General features: G+C 42.4%; 2 protein-coding genes across 3 annotated transcripts in view; one reads left to right on the top strand and one right to left on the bottom strand.

The window, feature by feature from the left end:
- Nucleotides 1-17,800, bottom strand: part of LOC131958022 (uncharacterized) — a 58,588-nt gene extending 40,788 nt beyond the window's left edge. The window contains exon 1 of the mRNA XM_059322907.1: nt 17,598-17,800. Within this exon, the coding sequence (XP_059178890.1) occupies nt 17,598-17,723 (126 nt within the window). The 5' untranslated portion in view covers nt 17,724-17,800. The remainder of the gene's footprint in view (nt 1-17,597) is intronic.
- On the top strand, nt 3,237-15,470 carry LOC131958023 (uncharacterized). Of its 2 annotated transcripts, XM_059322909.1 has the most exons (8): nt 3,237-3,573; nt 4,211-4,285; nt 11,608-11,623; nt 11,943-12,073; nt 12,404-12,485; nt 12,923-13,020; nt 13,839-13,932; nt 14,869-15,470. In XM_059322909.1, exons 1-8 carry the CDS (start codon nt 3,425-3,427, stop codon nt 14,917-14,919), a joined length of 696 nt encoding a protein of 231 aa, XP_059178892.1. In that variant the 5' UTR covers nt 3,237-3,424; the 3' UTR covers nt 14,920-15,470. The 2 variants fall into 2 exon arrangements, with proteins under 2 accessions (XP_059178892.1, XP_059178891.1); XM_059322908.1 differs by lacking the exon at nt 11,608-11,623 and having other exon boundaries at nt 3,238-3,573; nt 4,211-4,301.
- Nucleotides 17,801-19,289: the final 1,489 nt, after the last annotated feature.

Here is a 19,289-nt window from a genome sequence, read left to right as displayed (position 1 = left end):
AGGGGCTTTAGATGGGCGGGGAATGCATGTTGCAAGGGGCTTTAGATGGGCGGGGAATGCATGTTGCAAGGGGCTTTAGATGGGCGGGGGATGATTGCTGCAAGGGGCTTTAGATGGGCGGGGGATGCATGTTGCAAGGCGCGTTAGATGGGCGGGGGATGCATGTTGCAAGGCGCGTTAGATGGGCGGGGGATGCATGTTGCAAGGCGCGTTAGATGGGCGGGGAATGCATGTTGCAAGGGGCTTTAGATGGGCGGGGAATGCATGTTGCAAGGGGCTTTAGATGGGCGGGGAATGCATGTTGCAAGGGGCTTTAGATGGGCGGGGGATGATTGCTGCAAGGGGCTTTAGATGGGCGGGGAATGCATGTTGCAAGGGGCTTTAGATGGGCGGGGGATGATTGCTGCAAGGGGCGTTAGATGGGCGGGGGATGATTGCTGCAAGGGGCGTTAGATGGGCGGGGAATGCATGTTGCAAGGGGCGTTAGATGGGCGGGGGATGATTGCTGCAAGGGGCGTTAGATGGGCGGGGGATGATTGTTGCAAGGGGCGTTAGATGGGCGGGGAATGCATGTTGCAAGGGGCGTTAGATGGGCGGGGGATGCATGTTGCAAGGGGCGTTAGATGGGCGGGGGATGCATGTTGCAAGGGGCGTTAGATGGGCGGGGGATGCATGTTGCAAGGGGCGTTAGATGGGCGGGGATGCATGTTACAAGGGGCGTTAGATGGGCGGGGGATGCATGTTACAAGGGGCGTTAGATGGACAGGGGGTGAGGGTTGCCCGTTTAGTTTCGGACGGTCAAGGGGCAGCCGTTACGAAACTTTCACTTTATTAAAGACAGCGGTCGGACGCCGGGCACGATGACCCGCGAATGTTTGCAGACGATTCTCTTTGCTTATGATTTGTGCTTGAGTCACACGCCAAGTAATTTGTTTATTGATTGAAGGGAAAATCAATAACATACATCGTATTGTAACACCAACATCATAAATACATTCAGCAGAGGGAAAGTGCAGAGAGGAACTGGGACCTCACTACAGGGAACTGGGACCTTACTACATAGGGAACTGGGACCTCAGAGGGAACTGGGACCTGACTACAGAGGGAACTGGGACCTGACTACAGAGGGGACTGGGACCTGACTACAGAGGGAACTGGGACCTCACTACAGAGGGAACTGGGACCTCACTACAGAGGGAACTGGGACCTCACTACAGAGGGAACTGGGACCTCACTACAGAGGGAACTGGGACCTCACGACAGAGCGAAATGGGACCTCACTACAGAGGGAACTGGGACCTCACTACAGAGGGAACTGGGACCTCACGACAGAGGGAACTTTGACCTCACTAAAGAGGGAACTGGGACCTCACTACAGAGGGAACTGGGACCTCACGACAGAGGGAAATGGGACCTCACTACAGAGGGAACTGGGACCTCACTACAGAGGGAACTGGGACCTCACGACAGAGGGAACTTTGACCTCACTAAAGAGGGAACTGGGACCTCACTACAGAGGGAACTCGGACCTCAACAGAGGGAACTGGGACCTCACTACAGAGGGAACTGGGACTTCACGACAGAGGGAACTGAGACTTCAGAGGGAACTGGGACCTCACTACAGAGGGAACTGGGACCTCAGAGGGAACTGGGACCTTACTACAGAGGGAACTGGGACCTCACTACAGGGAACTGGGACCTCACGACAGAGGGAAATGGGACCTCACTACAGAGGGAACTGGGACCTCACTACAGAGGGAACTGGGACCTCACGACAGAGGGAACTTTGACCTCACTAAAGAGGGAACTGGGACCTCACTACAGAGGGAACTCGGACCTCAACAGAGGGAACTGGGACCTCACTACAGAGGGAACTGGGACTTCACGACAGAGGGAACTGAGACTTCAGAGGGAACTGGGACCTCACTACAGAGGGAACTGGGACCTCAGAGGGAACTGGGACCTTACTACAGTGGGAACTGGGACCTCACTACAGGGAACTGGGACCTCACGACAGAGGGAAATGGGACCTCACTACAGAGGGAACTGGGACCTCACTACAGAGGGAACTGGGACCTCACGACAGAGGGAACTTTGACCTCACTAAAGAGGGAACTGGGACCTCACTACAGAGGGAACTCGGACCTCAACAGAGGGAACTGGGACCTCACTACAGAGGGAACTGGGACTTCACGACAGAGGGAACTGAGACTTCAGAGGGAACTGGGACCTCACTACAGAGGGAACTGGGACCTCAGAGGGAACTGGGACCTTACTACAGAGGGAACTGGGACCTCAGAGGGAACTGGGACCTCACGACAGAGGAAACTGGGATCTAGATGTGATCTCGGTACCAACGTGCTCAACCATCAGGGTAAGGTATCGTCTGCTAGTTGAATGTGTACGAAATGTTACGTCATAACGTCTGCTAGCTGTATGTGCACGAGATGTCACGTCACACACAGAGATCACTTGGTGTAGGGACGTGTGACTGTTGTAAGTAGTACGTCTGTGGTTGACGTCACAGGACGTCTGTGGTTTACGTCACATGACGTATGTGGATGATGCCACATGATATATGTGGTTGACTTCAATGACGTCTGTGGTTGACTTCAATGACGTCTGTGGTTGACTTCAATGACGTCTGTGGTTGACTTCAATGACGTCTGTGGTTGACTTCAATGACGTCTGTGGTTGACGTCAGATGACGTCTGTACTTGACGTCATAGAACGTGTGTGGTTGACGTCACAGGACGTGTTTTTTTTCTTTTTTTTTCATGCATGAAATGACTCTCGACATTTGACCGTTTTGTATGGTTTATGGTGGTGCAGCGTGAATGGCTTATTTTTTTTTTTAGCTTCTTTACGATTTGCTGCAACCTGGAGCATACAGCTGCAACAAGCAGCATACGACTGTTCGCAGCAATCACATGCAACCAACATCATAAGACTGTTATCTGCAAGATACAGCCGCAACCCTCATATTACGATTGCTATCTTCAGCATCGATTGGCCCACAAAAACGGGGGAAGATAACCCGAACCTATGAGCCGGGACGATTTCTCAGAATCCACCTGATGACCGCCGCTCCAGAAAGTTCTACACGTCAACGTCAGCACGTGTCTGTGTCATCTCTGTATCTCTGGCCAGATAAGCCTCGGTTATCTGCGCCAGTCTATCACGTGATTGCCTGTTATCTGCAGTAAGACAGATACAATGCAACATTTTATCAGACAGACACGGGCCCACGTTTTCTTCAAACTTTGATACACATATGATACACACGTGTAACGATGATAATATCAAACGTACACACATGTATCAATGATAGTGTGTTGTTGGTGTATCTTGAGTAACTGATGTTGCTGGTGTACCTTGTGTAATTGATATAGTGTTGCCGATGGCACATGTATAACATAACAAGATGAAACTTTTTATGTTGAGTTTTTTATTCTTGGAGTCAGTTCAGGTGGCGTCACTACAGGAACCGTGCAGAAAGGTGGACTCCTGCAGATGTACATTTAGTGACTCCCATATTGATCTGACGCCTCTGGCTGGAGTCTCGGGTCCCAAGTAAACAGTAGTGTTAAGTGTCAAGTTACTTTTAACACTTACTTTAACCTTTAGTGTACTCACTAGCTTGTAGTTGGTCTAGGCGTAACGTTAACCTTTATTGTACTCACTAGCTTGTAGTTGGTCTAGGCGTAACGTTAACCTTTATTGTACTCACTAGCTTGTAGTTGGTCTAGGCGTAACGTTAACCTTTATTGTACTCACTAGCTTGTAGTTGGTCTAGGCGTAACGTTAACCTTTATTGTACTCACTAGCTTGTAGTTGGTCTAGGCGTAACGTTAACCTTTATTGTACTCACTAGCTTGTAGTTGGTCTAGGCGTAACGTTAACCTTTATTGTACTCACTAGCTTGTAGTTGGTCTAGGCGTAACGTTAACCTTTAGTGTACTCACTAGCTTGTAGTTGGTCTAGGCGTAGAGTATTTATAACAGGACTGATCTGATAAGTCATCTATGGAATTTACTAGGAAAAGTGTGTTAAATGTTTCAGGACTAACTTCACTATACTTTAACGACCTTTGACCTATACCAGCAGGTCCTGAATGTCCTGTTGGATAAACTTAACGACCTTTGACCTCTGACCTAGGTCAGCAGGTCAGCAGGTCAGCAGGTCCTGACTGTCCTGTTCATGTCCTCAGATGGCGGGACCAGTACGACCAGTTCTACAACAACCGCTTCTCCTACAACCCCTGCTTGAGCTTCAGCGAGGGCACGTGTTCTAATGTGGCGGTGAGTAGAATCAGCTGCTCTAATGTGGCGGTGAGTAGAATCGTGGCGGTGAGTAGAATCAGCTGGCACGTGTTCTAATGTGGCGGTGAGTAGAATCAGCTGCTCTAATGTGGCGGTGAGTAGAATCAGCTTGCACGTGCTCTAATGTGGCGGTGAGTATGTGACCTACTTAGGTCGAGTCATTTTTATTTTGACATTGTATATTTCCTTATATGGAATGATTGTGTAACACCTGGGGTTTTTCCATTGACTATTAAGGTGTTTGAGACATAGAAAATTTCCATTAAAATCTGATTGAATGATTCTGATCAGATGATTATCCCAACCAATGGCGACATGAGTTGAGGATAACCTCCCCTGTCACAGAAGTCTTTAATTGCCCCGCAAACTCGCAACACGAGGCAGTTTTTCTTGACCTAAAAGTCTACGAGGCCGTTTTACCTTAGTCAGGCAGCCGTCCATATTGTCCGGCTATAGACTCTGACCATTTGAACGTGAGAGTACTTAAGACCTGTGTGTGCCTTGCTTTCTTCAGTTGATTTAATCTTCTAGTTTAATATTACTTGTCGCTAAGTAAGTCTAGAAGCTACAGCAGTGTTGTGTGGCCTGTAGCTGTTCTTTAGACAGTGTAGAAATCTGTGATAGTGTTTTTTTCCTACATTGTGTAAGTTGGGTTTTTGATATTTTATACATTAAATATTTTATCTAGTTCATCTTTGTGTTTTGCCACAACTGAGTTCGCTGATTAAATGGTCGTATGTAGATTGGATGAGTGTTAATTACAATAGTACCACTAGCTTCCCTAGACATTAATTTCGAGCCCTAGTGGGACGTTGTGTTAAGTGTTCATCCACTTAGGCCGTAAGGCATTTGCATATGACCCCGAAAAAAGAATCCGGGGACGTTCTCCTTCTATTTAGCTGATAGATAGGTTAACGTTACAAAGTGGGAGCTCGCCGAGATTTAATCTGTCGTTCCAGTTGTTGGTTATATCAGTTGAATATTAAGGTTAGTTGGATTTAGTTGTTTTTATATCCAGTAGCGCAGTGTTCTTACAACGCGCGCTCAGGCTAGAGTATCTAGGTCAAATAAGCAGACGTGTCACGTCCTACATTTAGAGGTCAAGTACACGGCCCAACGCTGTGTATTAATTTAAAGGATCTAGGCTTGTTGTGATTTTCAAGTAGTGTTATGGAGTCTTTTTTGGCTAATCCTACTGTTGAAGATGTAGAAAAGTTGAGTAGAAAAGTTTTGGTTAGTGTTGTTAAGGAATTGAAATTGGATTATTCTGTTACGCAGAAGTCAGAGGTGTTGAGAGATAAAATTGTTGTTCATTTCATTAATGAAGGAGTATTTGACGAAAGTTTGTTAGCTAGTGTGTTGCTCCGCGAGGAGAAATCTATAGAAGAGAGGGAGCTTCTATTAAAAGAAAAGGAGTTTGAAACTAAAAGTGCTCTAGAGAAGGAGAAAGTTGCTCTAGAGAAACAGGAGTTAGAGGCTAAAATTGCTTTAGATAAGAGGAGGTTGGAATTAGAGTTTGGTCAAGTTAGTGATGTCACTTCTCCGGTAGATCCAAAAAAGTTGTCGGTAGGGCAAGTGATTGCCAAATTTGGGAAATTAGTTCCTAAATTTGATGAAACAGATTTGGTCGTTTTCTTTAACTCATTTGAGAGTTTAGCGAAGACATGTGAATGGCCCGAGACTTCCATTACTGCTTTATTGAGCTCTGTCCTTACTGGGAAAGCTGCAAAAACATACCAGGCACTCTCTCACGACGTTCAAAATAACTATAGTTTGGTCAAGACTGCCATTTTAAAGGCCTACGCACTGACGCCCGAGGCCTATCGGACAAAATTCCGAACACTCCGCAAGTTACCCACACAATCATATGTGGAATTTCTCTTTGAAAAGGAGAAAATATTTTCAAGGTGGCTACACTCTGAAGAAGTTTCTGAGTTTGAGAAACTCAGGTCACTTATCCTAAGGGAAGAATTCCTATCGTCCCTGCCTGAAGAGATACGACTACACATACTGGATAACAAGATAACTGACATCCAGAAGGCTGCTGAGTCGGCTGACACATATATGTTGGTGCATAAGAAACCACCAGTGTCAGGAAACCGCCTCAACCCAGTGCTTCCCCTTTTTGGCAGCAATCATTCTGTTGGCCAACATTTGAAGGCATCACAGTCCAGAGAGAAACCAAGATCAACTCTCAATCGTCGAGCAGTATGCCAGTTCTGCAAAAGGTCTGGGCATCTTGTCAAGGACTGTTACAAACGTCGTCAATATAACAGAGAGGTGGTGCGTACTTCCGCGCACTATGCTCTATCCCCTCAAGCAGCCAGTTCAACTATGAACTCTAGAATTCAAAAGGACTCTAATCCTAAGTGTCCGCAAGAAGGTAGTCAAGTCTCCACACATTATGTGCAGTCACATTTTGACTGTTCTCGCCACCATCCAGTTTCTTCCGAGTCTACCGATCTCGAGGGATCGAGAAAAGTTGACTTTTCATCTTTTATTGCCGAAGCCATCATTAGCAAACCAGGTGATCCGTTGTCTCAGAAGAATATCACCGTTCTAAGAGACACAGGAGCGTCACAATCACTCCTTTTGAAAAGTTCAATGGACATTTCACCAGAGACGAACACCGGAAGGACTTCCATTATCCAGGGAGTGGGGACAAAATCTACTGTCGTCCCTCTACACAAGTTCGCCCTGAAACATCATCTCGTCGAAGGTGAGGTCATTTTAGGTGTGATAGATAGTATTCCTGTCCCAGGAGTACACCTACTTCTAGGGAATGACCTTGCGGGAAGCAAAGTATACCCCTGTACGGTTTCAGACCCTTTGTCAACAGTTCCAGATAATGATTATGAACTGTATCCTGCATGTGCGGTGACAAGAAGCCAGACCAAACAATTGGCTGACACAACGTCTGAACCACATCCGCCATCATCGTCAAGGAATTCGACTCCCAAACTGGAGTCTATGCTTCCAGAAAACACAAGCTTGGGCTTACCCCTGAGTATATCTCAGGACGACATCATTAAAGCTCAACAAGTCGACGCGGAACTCAAAGCAACGGTCGAAAAATCTCTATCATCTGACGATGGAGAATATTTCTCCGAGAACGGCCTCTTCTTTCGTCGCGCTATACCAGTGATTGCCTCACCAGCCGAACCATGGTTGGGTAAAAACCAGCTGTGGATCCCTCCACCTTATCGGCATGAAATACTTAAGCTGGCACATGACCATCCAATGTCAGCGCACCCAGGTGTCACTAAAACGACGGCGAAGATCAAAGAACTGTTCTTTTGGCCCAAAATGAGAAAAGATGTGTCGCGTTACTGTAGAAGTTGCACGAACTGTCAGTTGGCCGGAAAGCCAAACCAGACAATTCCTAAGGCCCCTTTGAGTCCGATTCCTGTATTAGAAGAACCTTTTTCTAAAATCGTCATGGACTGTGTAGGTCCCTTGCCTAAAACCAAGGCGGGCAACGAGTACCTACTTACCTTTATGTGTTCAAGTACCCGTTTTCCCGAGGCGATTCCCTTACGGAACATTAAGGCAAAGACTGTAGTCAGAGCCATGACCCGGTTCTTCACTACCTTTGGATTACCTAGAATCGTGCAAACAGATCAAGGCAGCAACTTCACCAGTCACCATTTTCAGGAAGCGCTAGCCAAGCTAGGCGTTACCCACATCACCAGCTCAGCCTACCACCCTCAGTCTCAAGGCGTACTTGAGAGGTTCCACCAAACCCTCAAAACCATGCTAAGGACATTCGCTAATAGTAACACCCAATGGGATGAGTCTGTTCCTTGGATTATTTTCGCCGCGAGGGACTGTGTCCAGGACTCTTTAGGCTACTCGCCTTTTCAACTTGTGTTTGGACATTCTGTCCGTGGTCCCCTGAAGCTGATCCACGAACGTTGGACAGGTACCAGTGATCATCCAGTGGAAAACTTCGACGATTTTCACGTTCGACTGAAAGCCGTGTGCGAAATGGCTCACAAGAACTTAAGTAAGGCCCAAGTGAGAATGAAAGAACTGTATGATAAGAGTTCTTGTAAACGAACATTCAATCCAGGCGACAAAGTTCTTGTGCTAGTACCTAATCTGAACAATGCGTTATCCTTGAGATATTGTGGACCCTTTACTGTGCATTCAAAATTAAGTGATTTGAACTATGTTGTCAATACGCCCGACAGAAGAAAGAAACAGACAGTGTATCATGTCAACTCACTGAAAAAGTATTATGATAATTGTAACAATTTTCAATCCACAGCTAAAACTACTTTACCTGTATGTTCAAATGTTTCTGATGATGTGATACATGATAAATTGAAACTCCCAAAATTGGTAAATTCTTCCTTTTTAGATAATTTGAATGTCCACCTTATGCATTTGTCCACAGAGGAAAGCCATAGATTGTCTCAGTTATTTGAGACATTTCCCTCTATTTTTGGGGATGTCCCCAAAGAAGCGAAGGTTCCACCTCATGATGTAGACGTTGGTGACGCAAAACCCATTAAACAACACCCCTATAGAGTTAACCCGGAAAAAGCTGCTTTGATAAAAGATGAAATTGACTATATGCTCAAGAATGATATCATTGAGCCCAGTTTCAGCAACTGGAGTTCCCCATGTCTCCTAGTCCCGAAAGACGGTGGATCTTTCAGGTTTGTGACCGACTTTAGGAAGGTGAATGCGCTCACCAAAGCTGATTCCTATCCCTTACCTCGGATAGAGGACGTTATTGATAAAGTTGGTCAGGCTAAGATAATTTCCAAAATTGATTTACTTTAGGATACTGGCAAATCCCCTTATCTGACCGTGCAAAAGAAATATCTGCTTTTGTAACCCCTAATGGTTTTTATAGATACAAACGTATGCCCTTTGGTATGCGAAATGCTGGTCAAACTTTCCAGAGAGTCATTAACTCTGTCATTGCTGACATAGACCAATGTGAGGCCTACATAGATGATATAGTTGTATTTTCTAATACTTTTGAAGAACATATTGTTCAATTGACTAACCTTTTTAGAAAATTGTCTGAAGTTAATTTTACTGTAAACTTACATAAAAGTGATTTCTGTAAAGCTTCAATTACCTATTTGGGTTACCAAGTGGGAACGAACCAAGTTCGGCCCATTGAAGCTAAAGTAGATGCTATTGTAAGGTTACCACCTCCCAAAAATTGTAAAGAGATCAAAAAGTTCCTTGGGATGGCTGGTTACTATAGGCGGTTCTGTCAAAACTTTTCAGCTATTGCTGAACCTCTTACTGCATTATTGAAAAAGGGTGTTGAATTTGAATGGTCAGATAAATGTCAAGAAGCTTTTTTAACCATTAAGTCATTTCTATCTAATGCTCCTGTTATGGCTGCACCAAATTTTAGCATGCCCTTTAAACTTGCCATTGATGCTAGCAACTTAGCCATTGGCTCAGTCCTATTTCAAGAAGACAACATGGGAATTGACCATCCCATTGCCTTTTTTTCCAGGAAGTTAAATGAGAACCAAAAGAATTACTCTACTATTGAAAAAGAAGCTTTAGCTTTGGTTTTATCATTACAACATTTTGAAGTCTATGTCTCTTCTTCAACCAATCCAGTCAGAGTGTTTTCTGACCATGATCCCCTGAAATTTACCTCTAAGTTAGGACAGACAAATCAAAGAATATTGAGATGGTGCTTATATTTCCAAAATTTTAATCTGGAAATTTCACACATTAAGGGTAGTGATAATGTTGTGGCTGATTGTTTGTCAAGGATGTAAAATCTTGTTGTACACATTGATCATGTGACATGCTTTGTGGTTCATTAGGACCATAAACAGGTTTTGTTTGAGTGTCACTCATATGAAAATGAGTGGTGTGAATTTGAATTTTTTTCAAAATTCCAATCCTGTTGAATATTTTGTTTATTTTCAGGTGAACCTTAATTAAAGGTGGTTTTTGATTATATGTAAACTTTTTTTTATAATATGTCTCATATGGCTCCATTGATATTGTAGCTAGTCATTGAAATAAAGGTCTTACCCTGGCAGGTTTACCACTTTTAATATCCACATGGAAATATTGTAATACCCTTTTTTGAGGGATTTTGATGTATAATTACTTTTTGAAGGGTTACTCCCCTTTCACCAATTGTAAAAGTTGGAGTTACTTCCCTTTTATGTTCAGGGATATTTTCATCTGGTATTATGATTTTGATTGCCTACATTTGTAAAACATTTTTGTTATTTCATTGCCAGATTGGTTCCTTATGTATGTTTTTGTGGAACCTATCTGTCACTTCCAAAAAGGGAGGGGATGTGACCTACTTAGGTCGAGTCATTTTTATTTTGACATTGTATATTTCCTTATATGGAATGATTGTGTAACACCTGGGGTTTTTCCATTGACTATTAAGGTGTTTGAGACATAGAAAATTTCCATTAAAATCTGATTGAATGATTCTGATCAGATGATTATCCCAACCAATGGCGACATGAGTTGAGGATAACCTCCCCTGTCACAGAAGTCTTTAATTGCCCCGCAAACTCGCAACACGAGGCAGTTTTTCTTGACCTAAAAGTCTACGAGGCCGTTTTACCTTAGTCAGGCAGCCGTCCATATTGTCCGGCTATAGACTCTGACCATTTGAACGTGAGAGTACTTAAGACCTGTGTGTGCCTTGCTTTCTTCAGTTGATTTAATCTTCTAGTTTAATATTACTTGTCGCTAAGTAAGTCTAGAAGCTACAGCAGTGTTGTGTGGCCTGTAGCTGTTCTTTAGACAGTGTAGAAATCTGTGATAGTGTTTTTTTCCTACATTGTGTAAGTTGGGTTTTTGATATTTTATACATTAAATATTTTATCTAGTTCATCTTTGTGTTTTGCCACAACTGAGTTCGCTGATTAAATGGTCGTATGTAGATTGGATGAGTGTTAATTACAATAGTACCACTAGCTTCCCTAGACATTAATTTCGAGCCCTAGTGGGACGTTGTGTTAAGTGTTCATCCACTTAGGCCGTAAGGCATTTGCATATGACCCCGAAAAAAGAATCCGGGGACGTTCTCCTTCTATTTAGCTGATAGATAGGTTAACGTTACAAGTAGAATCAGCTGGCTCGTGCTCTAATGTGGCGGTGAGTAGAATCAGCTGGCACGTGCTCTAATGTGACGGTGAGTAGAATCAGCTGGCACGTGCTCTAATGTGGCGGTGAGTAGAATCAGCTCTCACGTGCTCTAGTGTGGCGGTGAATAGAATCAGCTGGCACGTGCTCTAATGTGGCGGTGAGTAGAATCAGCTCTCAGGTGCTCTAATGTGGCGGTGAGTAGAATCAGCTGGCACGTGCTGTATCCAGCACACGTTGAGCTTAACGTTGCCCCCTACCGTATGGAGGGCTAGGGTTAAGATTAGCCCTACCTCAGCAACTTAACCAGTTTGTGTAAATTCTTCTTTTGTCTGTACAAGTAAGAGTTTGAATAATCCAAGGTTTAAAATAACCATGGGATAGGTTCGTTATAACGATAATCGAAATTAGAAATAAAATAATTCAAAAGTCTTTTCATGCCATATAAAACACGCAATCAGTTCCAAGTGTGTCCCTCTTTAACAGGTGTGTGAGATGAACAATGCAATATTTCAGGTGTGTGAGATGAACAACGCCATGCAATATTTCACCGCGGGGACGCAGGAAACGGCCATGTACCTGTATGACGCCACTACATCCCTACTTGCAGTAGAGTATAACTCTACCGACACGATTGGGCTGACTCGGTACGTGGCGTCACTATTCTCTTTTGTCCACCCACATGTCCATTGATCCCCTGACTCTTGCCCAAATCTCTTTTCTCGAAAGTTAAACATCAATAATTTGAAGTCATTCAGCAGTAATTACGACAATATAACTGACATTTGTAGGTGACCAAGCTAACATTACACGTATTGTAATAACAGACTGATTTATAAGCCAAGTCCATGAGACTAGAGGCGTCAATACTTCTTAGCTCCCTCCCCTTCTCATCCCCCCCCCCCCCTCCTCTTGTGTCTGGTGTATGAAATTATTAAACGAGTCTACGTCATTTGTGACGTCACTTCTTGTTCTAGGTACAGCCGTGTCCTACTCAACTGCATCACATCCGGTCCTGACATATTACAAATCCAAGGAGAAGGCGCCACAGGACATTACGTAAGGCATGACATGGTTAAGTTGACCTACACTGACCTGTTGCTTGTGTTCACGTGATCAAACAATCACTTCAGTCTCAGTGTTGTGTTTTCAATTTTTTCTTTAATTAATGCACACGTTTTTCGGGGAACGTCTCAAATTTCTTTACAGCAAAAACCACTTATGACTGTTAGTTACAGTTTTTAAAAGAACTCAGCCACGCCGATAAAATTCAAATTGCTATGATAGCAAACACATTTGGGACAGAAATGAGATCATATTTCGTGTAATACAGGTAGACAAACAGATTGAACACATTGGTAAAACGATCAAATTTTTGTAGTTTTTTAAGTCAACAAACAACTCGCTTCGATTAAAAGCTACGTCAAGCCGCAAATAAGCACATGATAAACTTTTTACTCACACTCCCACCCCCATTCCCTCCCCTACCTCCCCAGGGGTTCAAGCTGAGCAGCACCCACTGCTGTAGGAAACCAGGGGCGTTACCAGCTGGGGGCGGCGCCCACTTCAAAGTTGGTCTCGTCCTGATCATCGGGTAAACTGGCTAATTAATTAATTCTACTCATTAATTAAGCAACATTTTGTTTACAACCCTCGAAACCCTGCTGTTAATGTTTAAAAAAATTTTATTATCAATTTTTTTCTCCCGAGCGTTGATAGTTTTGATAGCATGGATCAGCCATGGACTCTCCCATCACAGGGGTGGTAGGTTGCTGTGGTAGGCTACTAATTATTGATAGGGTTTACACTTGGTCTAACCCCAAGAGTCAAGTTTAGCTGAACTAACAAGTCTGGTCTTTAGGTTCCTCGGAAAGTTTAGCTGAACTAACAAGTCTGGTTCTAACTGGTTCTAACCAGTCTGTTCTTTAGGTTCTAACCAGTCTGTTCATTAGGTTCTAACCAGTCTGTTCTTTAGGTTCTAACCAGTCTGTTCTTTAGGTTCTAACCAGTCTGTTCTTTAGGTTCTAACCAGTCTGTTCTTTAGGTTCTAACCAGTCTGTTCTTTAGGTTCTAACCAGTCTGTTCTTTAGGTTCTAACCAGTCTGTTCTTTAGGTTCTAACCAGTCTGTTCTTTAGGTTCTAACCAGTCTGTTCTTTAGGTTCTAACCAGTCTGTTCTTTAGGTTCTAACCAGTCTGTTCTTTAGGTTCTAACCAGTCTGTTCTTTAGGTTCTAACCAGTCTGTTCTTTAGGTTCTAACCAGTCTGTTCTTTAGGTTCTAACCAGTCTATTCTTTAGGTTCTAACCAGTCTATTCTTTAGGTTCTAACCAGTCTTTTCTTTAGGTTCTAACCAGTCTGTTCTTTAGGTTCTAACCAGTCTGTTCTTTAGGTTCTAACCAGTCTGTTCTTTAGGTTCTCCGCCTGTTGTCTGACGATATTTCTTGTTGCGGGATTTTGTTACTGTTGTCGACCAAGGTCAAAGGCTCAAGGTCAAGGGCGAAATCAGGTTAGTTGGTTTAATCGATAGAAAGAATGCTAAAAGAATATTTTTCTGCAACCCTCTTAATATATAGGCATATATATATATATATATATATATATATATATATATATATATATATATATATATATATATATATATATATATATATATATATATATATATATATATATATATATATATATATATATATATATATATATATATATATATATATATATATATATATATATATATATATATATATATATATATATATATATATATATATATATATATATATACACGTTACGACAACTATCTTCTATCTTCTGCTATGAGCCACACCGAAACAGCTTTTATCCTAAATTTAAAGAACATTCTAAACCAGGGGTCTCCAAACTTTTCAGTCCGAGGGCCGCATTAACTATCAAATTTCAGTTCGGGGGGCCAGTTTCTTCTAGGCATGTCTTTGATTTTTCTGGGCAAAGTTCCTCAGCCATCACCAACAAACGATTTTTCCTTGGACCAAAAGATCACCGCGGGCCGGATGAGAGGACTTCGAGGGCCGCAACCGGCCCGCGGGCCGTAGTTTGGAGACCCCTGTTCTAAACCATCGGTACACAACGAATAATGTACACCAATATCACGATGTAACAAAAACAACATCAACAACCAAACACAAATACAACACCACAAAACGACAAGCAAATACTTAGAACAAAATTATTGCAAACAGAAGAAATGTGAATTTTTCCAGACATGAAAGGATTTCAACCAAAAACCTGAAGGACGAAAAATAAAGAGAGAACAGTGCGCTCTAATTGGGGCGATTTATTTTTTAGACACAAGGACACATGTCATTTGTATTTCAATAGTTTTAATAAAATAACCCTTATAGACAAATTTATTTTAAAAATTTAAAAATTTCCCAATTAACAAAACAACCAACCGTTTCTGCAGGACATAAGATTTGAAGAGTTCGCAGGGAATAATTACAGCACATTCAACTAACCCAGTGGGATTGTGGGATAGTGGGATAGTGGGATTGTACAGAGGATGTGAGGCGGATCCAGCATGATTCGGGAGACTTTACACGCAGGGGTGTTGCCAATAGGAACAGAGAAATTATATGATTCAACAACGTCAAAGAGAAATTATACGTGTACGAGTCACCAATAGGAACAAAGAAATTATACCTGTACGATTCACCAATAGGAACAGAGAAATTATACCTGTACGATTCACGAATAGGAACAGATAAATTATACCTGTACGATTCACGAATAGGAACAGAGAAATTATACCTGTACGATTCACGAATAGGAACAGAGAAATTATACCTGTACGATTCACGAATAGGAACAGAGAAATTATACCTGTACGATTCACGAATAGGAACAGAGATTTTATACCTGTACGATTCACGAATAGGAACAGAGAAATTATACGTGCACCAAAGCCAAGAGGGAAATGGCTCAAATAATGATAGTTGGTTAATTAAAAAATATAATAGATGATGTTTAAAGGAATCCATGATGTAAATAAATTGTTTCAATCATAAATAGTATTCGTGCTGTCGTATAATTATGTGGTCGTGTGGTTATGTGATCGTGTTGTAGTTGATAGATTAAGGCAGCCAATGAAAACGATCGTTTTTAGAGTCTGCCAAACAAACAAATCACGATGTCTAAAATACCCTGGTTTCTTTCTTAACTACAACACCCTACCTCCCCACCAACACAACACCCCACCCTACCTACCGACCCGCACAAGACAACACCCTACTTACCCACAAGCACAAGACCCCACACACACACAAGACCCCACCCTACCTATTCACCGAGACAACCCACCCCACCATCAAACACAGGACAATAAGTTGGTCATGGCTGCAGGCTATTGACCCCTAGCATTACCCCCCACCCCCCACCCCCCTCCCACACACACCCCCACTCCAATCACCTAGGAGCTGCAAGTTTAGCTCCTGAGTTAATCAGCGGAGATCAAATGTTTCTACGTTTAATGCTGGCATCACACCTCTCAGTACAGGTAAAACACCACACACCTTGCACAGGTCACTTAGTGCACAAATCACAACATTTAATGCTGGCATCACACCTCTCCGTACAGGTAAAACACCACACACCTTGCACAGGTCACTTAGTGCACAAATCACAACATTTAATGCTGGCATCACACCTCTCCGTACAGGTGAAACACCACACACCTTGCACAGGTCACTTAGTGCACAAATCACAACACAGGTGAGTAATGCAATGCTACAGGTGGGCTCTTGGTGGGGTTTCCTAACGACGTAAAGTTGCAGGTAATGATGTGGTGTGAGTTAAAACATGTGTAAAGTTGCAGGTAATGTGTGAGTTGTAACGTGTGTAAAGTTGTAGGTGATGTGTGAGTTGTAACGTGTGTAAAGTTGTAGGTAATGTGTGAGTTGTATGTAGCAGTCTGTAATTCTGTGTACAAATGACATTGTGTACATGAGTACTCGGTGTACACCAGTACTCAATGCTGTAAATTGTCTGTTAGGGTTTAATTCACCACATTGACACCGTGTGTTAAACTTGAGTCAAACCTCGTAGAATTTGTTAAACTTAAGACAACCTCGTAGAATTTGTTAAACTTAAGACAACCTCGTAGAATTGGTTAAACTTACGACAAACCTCGTAGAATTTGTTAAACTTAAGACAAACCTCGTAGAATTTTACACCCCTCACGAAAGTTTTTCTCCCGATGATATCTGGGGGTGGGGTGTGTGTGTGTGTGAACTAACCGTGTGCTGGTCAAACTAAAAATAACAAACTACAGCTTAGCTGGAGTATTTTAAATACTTTCTCATGTTTTTCCCAGTTTTTATTTATTATACACATAAGTATGCTATCTACTTTACAACATATTCATAGTTTGTTTTATTTGAGTATCTGCCTTTGAGACGGTTGCTTCAATACAACAGAAAGAAAGATATGCCTTAAGATAAAACAATTCATTTGGATCAGGTTAGATTGTGAGGACAGACTTATCTCCCTGCCTTTAAATGTTATTGGTGCAGATAAAGCTATAAATTTAATTATTATCTAATTATGGGCACTGAATTAATTGCATTGTTCATGCTGTCTTGCACCCAGTGTAGTTAAGAAAAATATTGTTTCTGTGTGTTTTAAATGTCATATAGAGACTCAAGTTTTTAAGTCATGCATGATTTATTTGTCGTTGTGGATGTCATAGTTAGGTTAGTATTTGGTCATGGAATATATATTGCATATCCCCAAATATCGATTCAATAATTAAAACGATATTCTAAACATGCCTTTAATTTTAGCTTGATTACTCACATCAAAGATTTGTATCGATACTATTACTTAAAATACCAAATCGACTGAACAATTAGAAGAACTCTTTCTAATATAGTATCAATACGATCTTATTTGTAGGATTGTAGTATCGATTCAACACACATCAAATACCAGTATCGATCTTATTTTAGTGTTTAAGTCAAGTATCGATGGATCAATCAGAACGACTTCTCACCTCAAACACCAGTATCGATAACAATATAGGCCTACTGTTAAAGTCAATAATCGATTCATCAATTAGAGTGACTACTCACATCAAATACCAGTATGGGTAACATTGGAATTTTAGGTATCGATTCTTCAATTAGAGCGACTACTCACCTCAAACACTAGTATCGATAAGATGGTGATGCTGGCCATATGGAAGGCTGTGGCTATATCCTTCTCCAGACTGCGCCCGTCCCCTGGGGTGATGTACCCCTCCCCACCCACGTCCTGTGACGTCATGTTCTGACTGCTGTTCAAGTTGACGTCAGCGCCGACGAAGACGTTGGAACGTCGGTGTCGCGTCTGGTCGGTGCTGAGGTTGGAACTGATGTTGGCGCTGAGGTCGGGGGTGAGGTGCGGCTGGGGGGTGGGGCTGACCATCCAGCTGATGCTGGACCTGAGGATCATCTTGTAGACCAGAGAGATGTCCATGTCGGGGTGGAATCGTCGGTCCGAGTAGGTCATGTTGAGCTGTTTGATGAACTCACGCGCTGCGGCGTCCTTCTGCTCCAGTACATCTGTGGGGGAGAGGGGAGGGCTGTTAGTGGTGTCGTGGTGTGGTGTATAGGTGAGTGTGTCATGGTGTGTGGTGTACAGGTGAGTTCAGTGGTGTCATGGTGTGGGGTGTACATGTGAGTTGAGTGGTGTCATGGTGTGGGGTGTACAGGTGAGTTCAGTGGTGTCATGGTGTGGGGTGTACATGTGAGTTGAGTGGTGTCATGGTGTGGGGTGTACATGTGAGTTGAGTGGTGTCATGGTGTGGGGTGTACATGTGAGTTGAGTGGTGTCATGGTGTACATGTGTGTTGATTGGTGTCATGGGGTGGTGCATAGGTGAGTTCAGTGGTGTCATGGTGTACATGTGAGTTCAGTGGTGTCATGGTGTGTGGTGTACATGTGAGCTCAGTGCTGTCGTGGTGTGTGGTGTTCATGTGTGTTCAGTGGTGTCATGATTTTCGAGTACAGGTGAGCCCAGTGTTGCCGTTTTTATTTTTTTTTGTTTTTTTTTTCCCACGAACTTTGATACCCACTGTTCTGTTGTTGTTGTGTTGTTTTTTTTCGTATTTTAAATTTCTCGAATTTTCAAGCAAAACATAAACGTTCGATGGCTCGTGTAAAAATAAATACCGTGTCAGGGTACTTGTGTGTCAAGTAGCCTACCACTATATTTCAATGTTAAAATATATTACAAGAGTTTTTTTAATATAATATAAATGTTCTAGTTGTTTCCCATTTAGGATTTTTAAGTAGAAATGGGAAGCAACAAATAATTTAGTTTTAAAAGTGATTAAACTAGCGTAATATTCATTAGTAACATCCAAACAAATAATTGTCATTGTTTAACATTTTATTAAAAGTGAGTATTAAAAATGTAATCGAATATCTGTTTATTATTTACAATTCTAGTATAATTGAATTACTGTTTAGGTCTATATCAATCAGTGAACAGCTAGCTATAAAAAATACCTAGTTTGTATTAATTTGAACGTTCCACCTCTAAGTACATTTCCACTTGTGTAGTTTGCGCGGTTATTACTTTCTATTTTATAACACACACACACACACACAATAAAAACCACGAAAGTATCCACATATAGTCTCCATTCACACTACCGCCCCCCCCCCCCTGCCGTTACACGGCTATATAATATCCATTTCTGCCATGTATGTAGTGGAAGAAAGTCAAGAAATTGTGAAGCAACAGCAATCTTCAAATTATATAACAACAATTCGAAACAATTTGCAGACAGTGATATAACAACCTGCAGACAGTGATATAACAACCTGCAGACAGTGATATAATAAC

The sequence above is a fragment of the Physella acuta genome, unplaced genomic scaffold (assembly GCF_028476545.2).
Source record: "Physella acuta isolate Inbredline_101_S28 unplaced genomic scaffold, ASM2847654v3 ptg001284l, whole genome shotgun sequence".
Taxonomy (NCBI): domain Eukaryota; kingdom Metazoa; phylum Mollusca; class Gastropoda; family Physidae; genus Physella; species Physella acuta.
Note: the sequence above shows the minus strand (reverse complement) of the source record. Positions and strands in the feature narration are given on the sequence as shown.

Bases quoted from the DNA above. Each gene is read 5' to 3' on its own strand.
- LOC131958023 (XM_059322909.1), top strand. From the start codon at position 3,425: ATGAAACTTTTTATGTTGAGTTTTTTATTCTTGGAGTCAGTTCAGGTG. The intron at 12,074-12,403 runs GTACGTGGCGTC...TTCTTGTTCTAG, and splicing joins GACACGATTGGGCTGACTCG to GTACAGCCGTGTCCTACTCA. The intron at 13,933-14,868 runs GTTAGTTGGTTT...CCGTTTCTGCAG, and splicing joins AAGGTCAAGGGCGAAATCAG to GACATAAGATTTGAAGAGTT.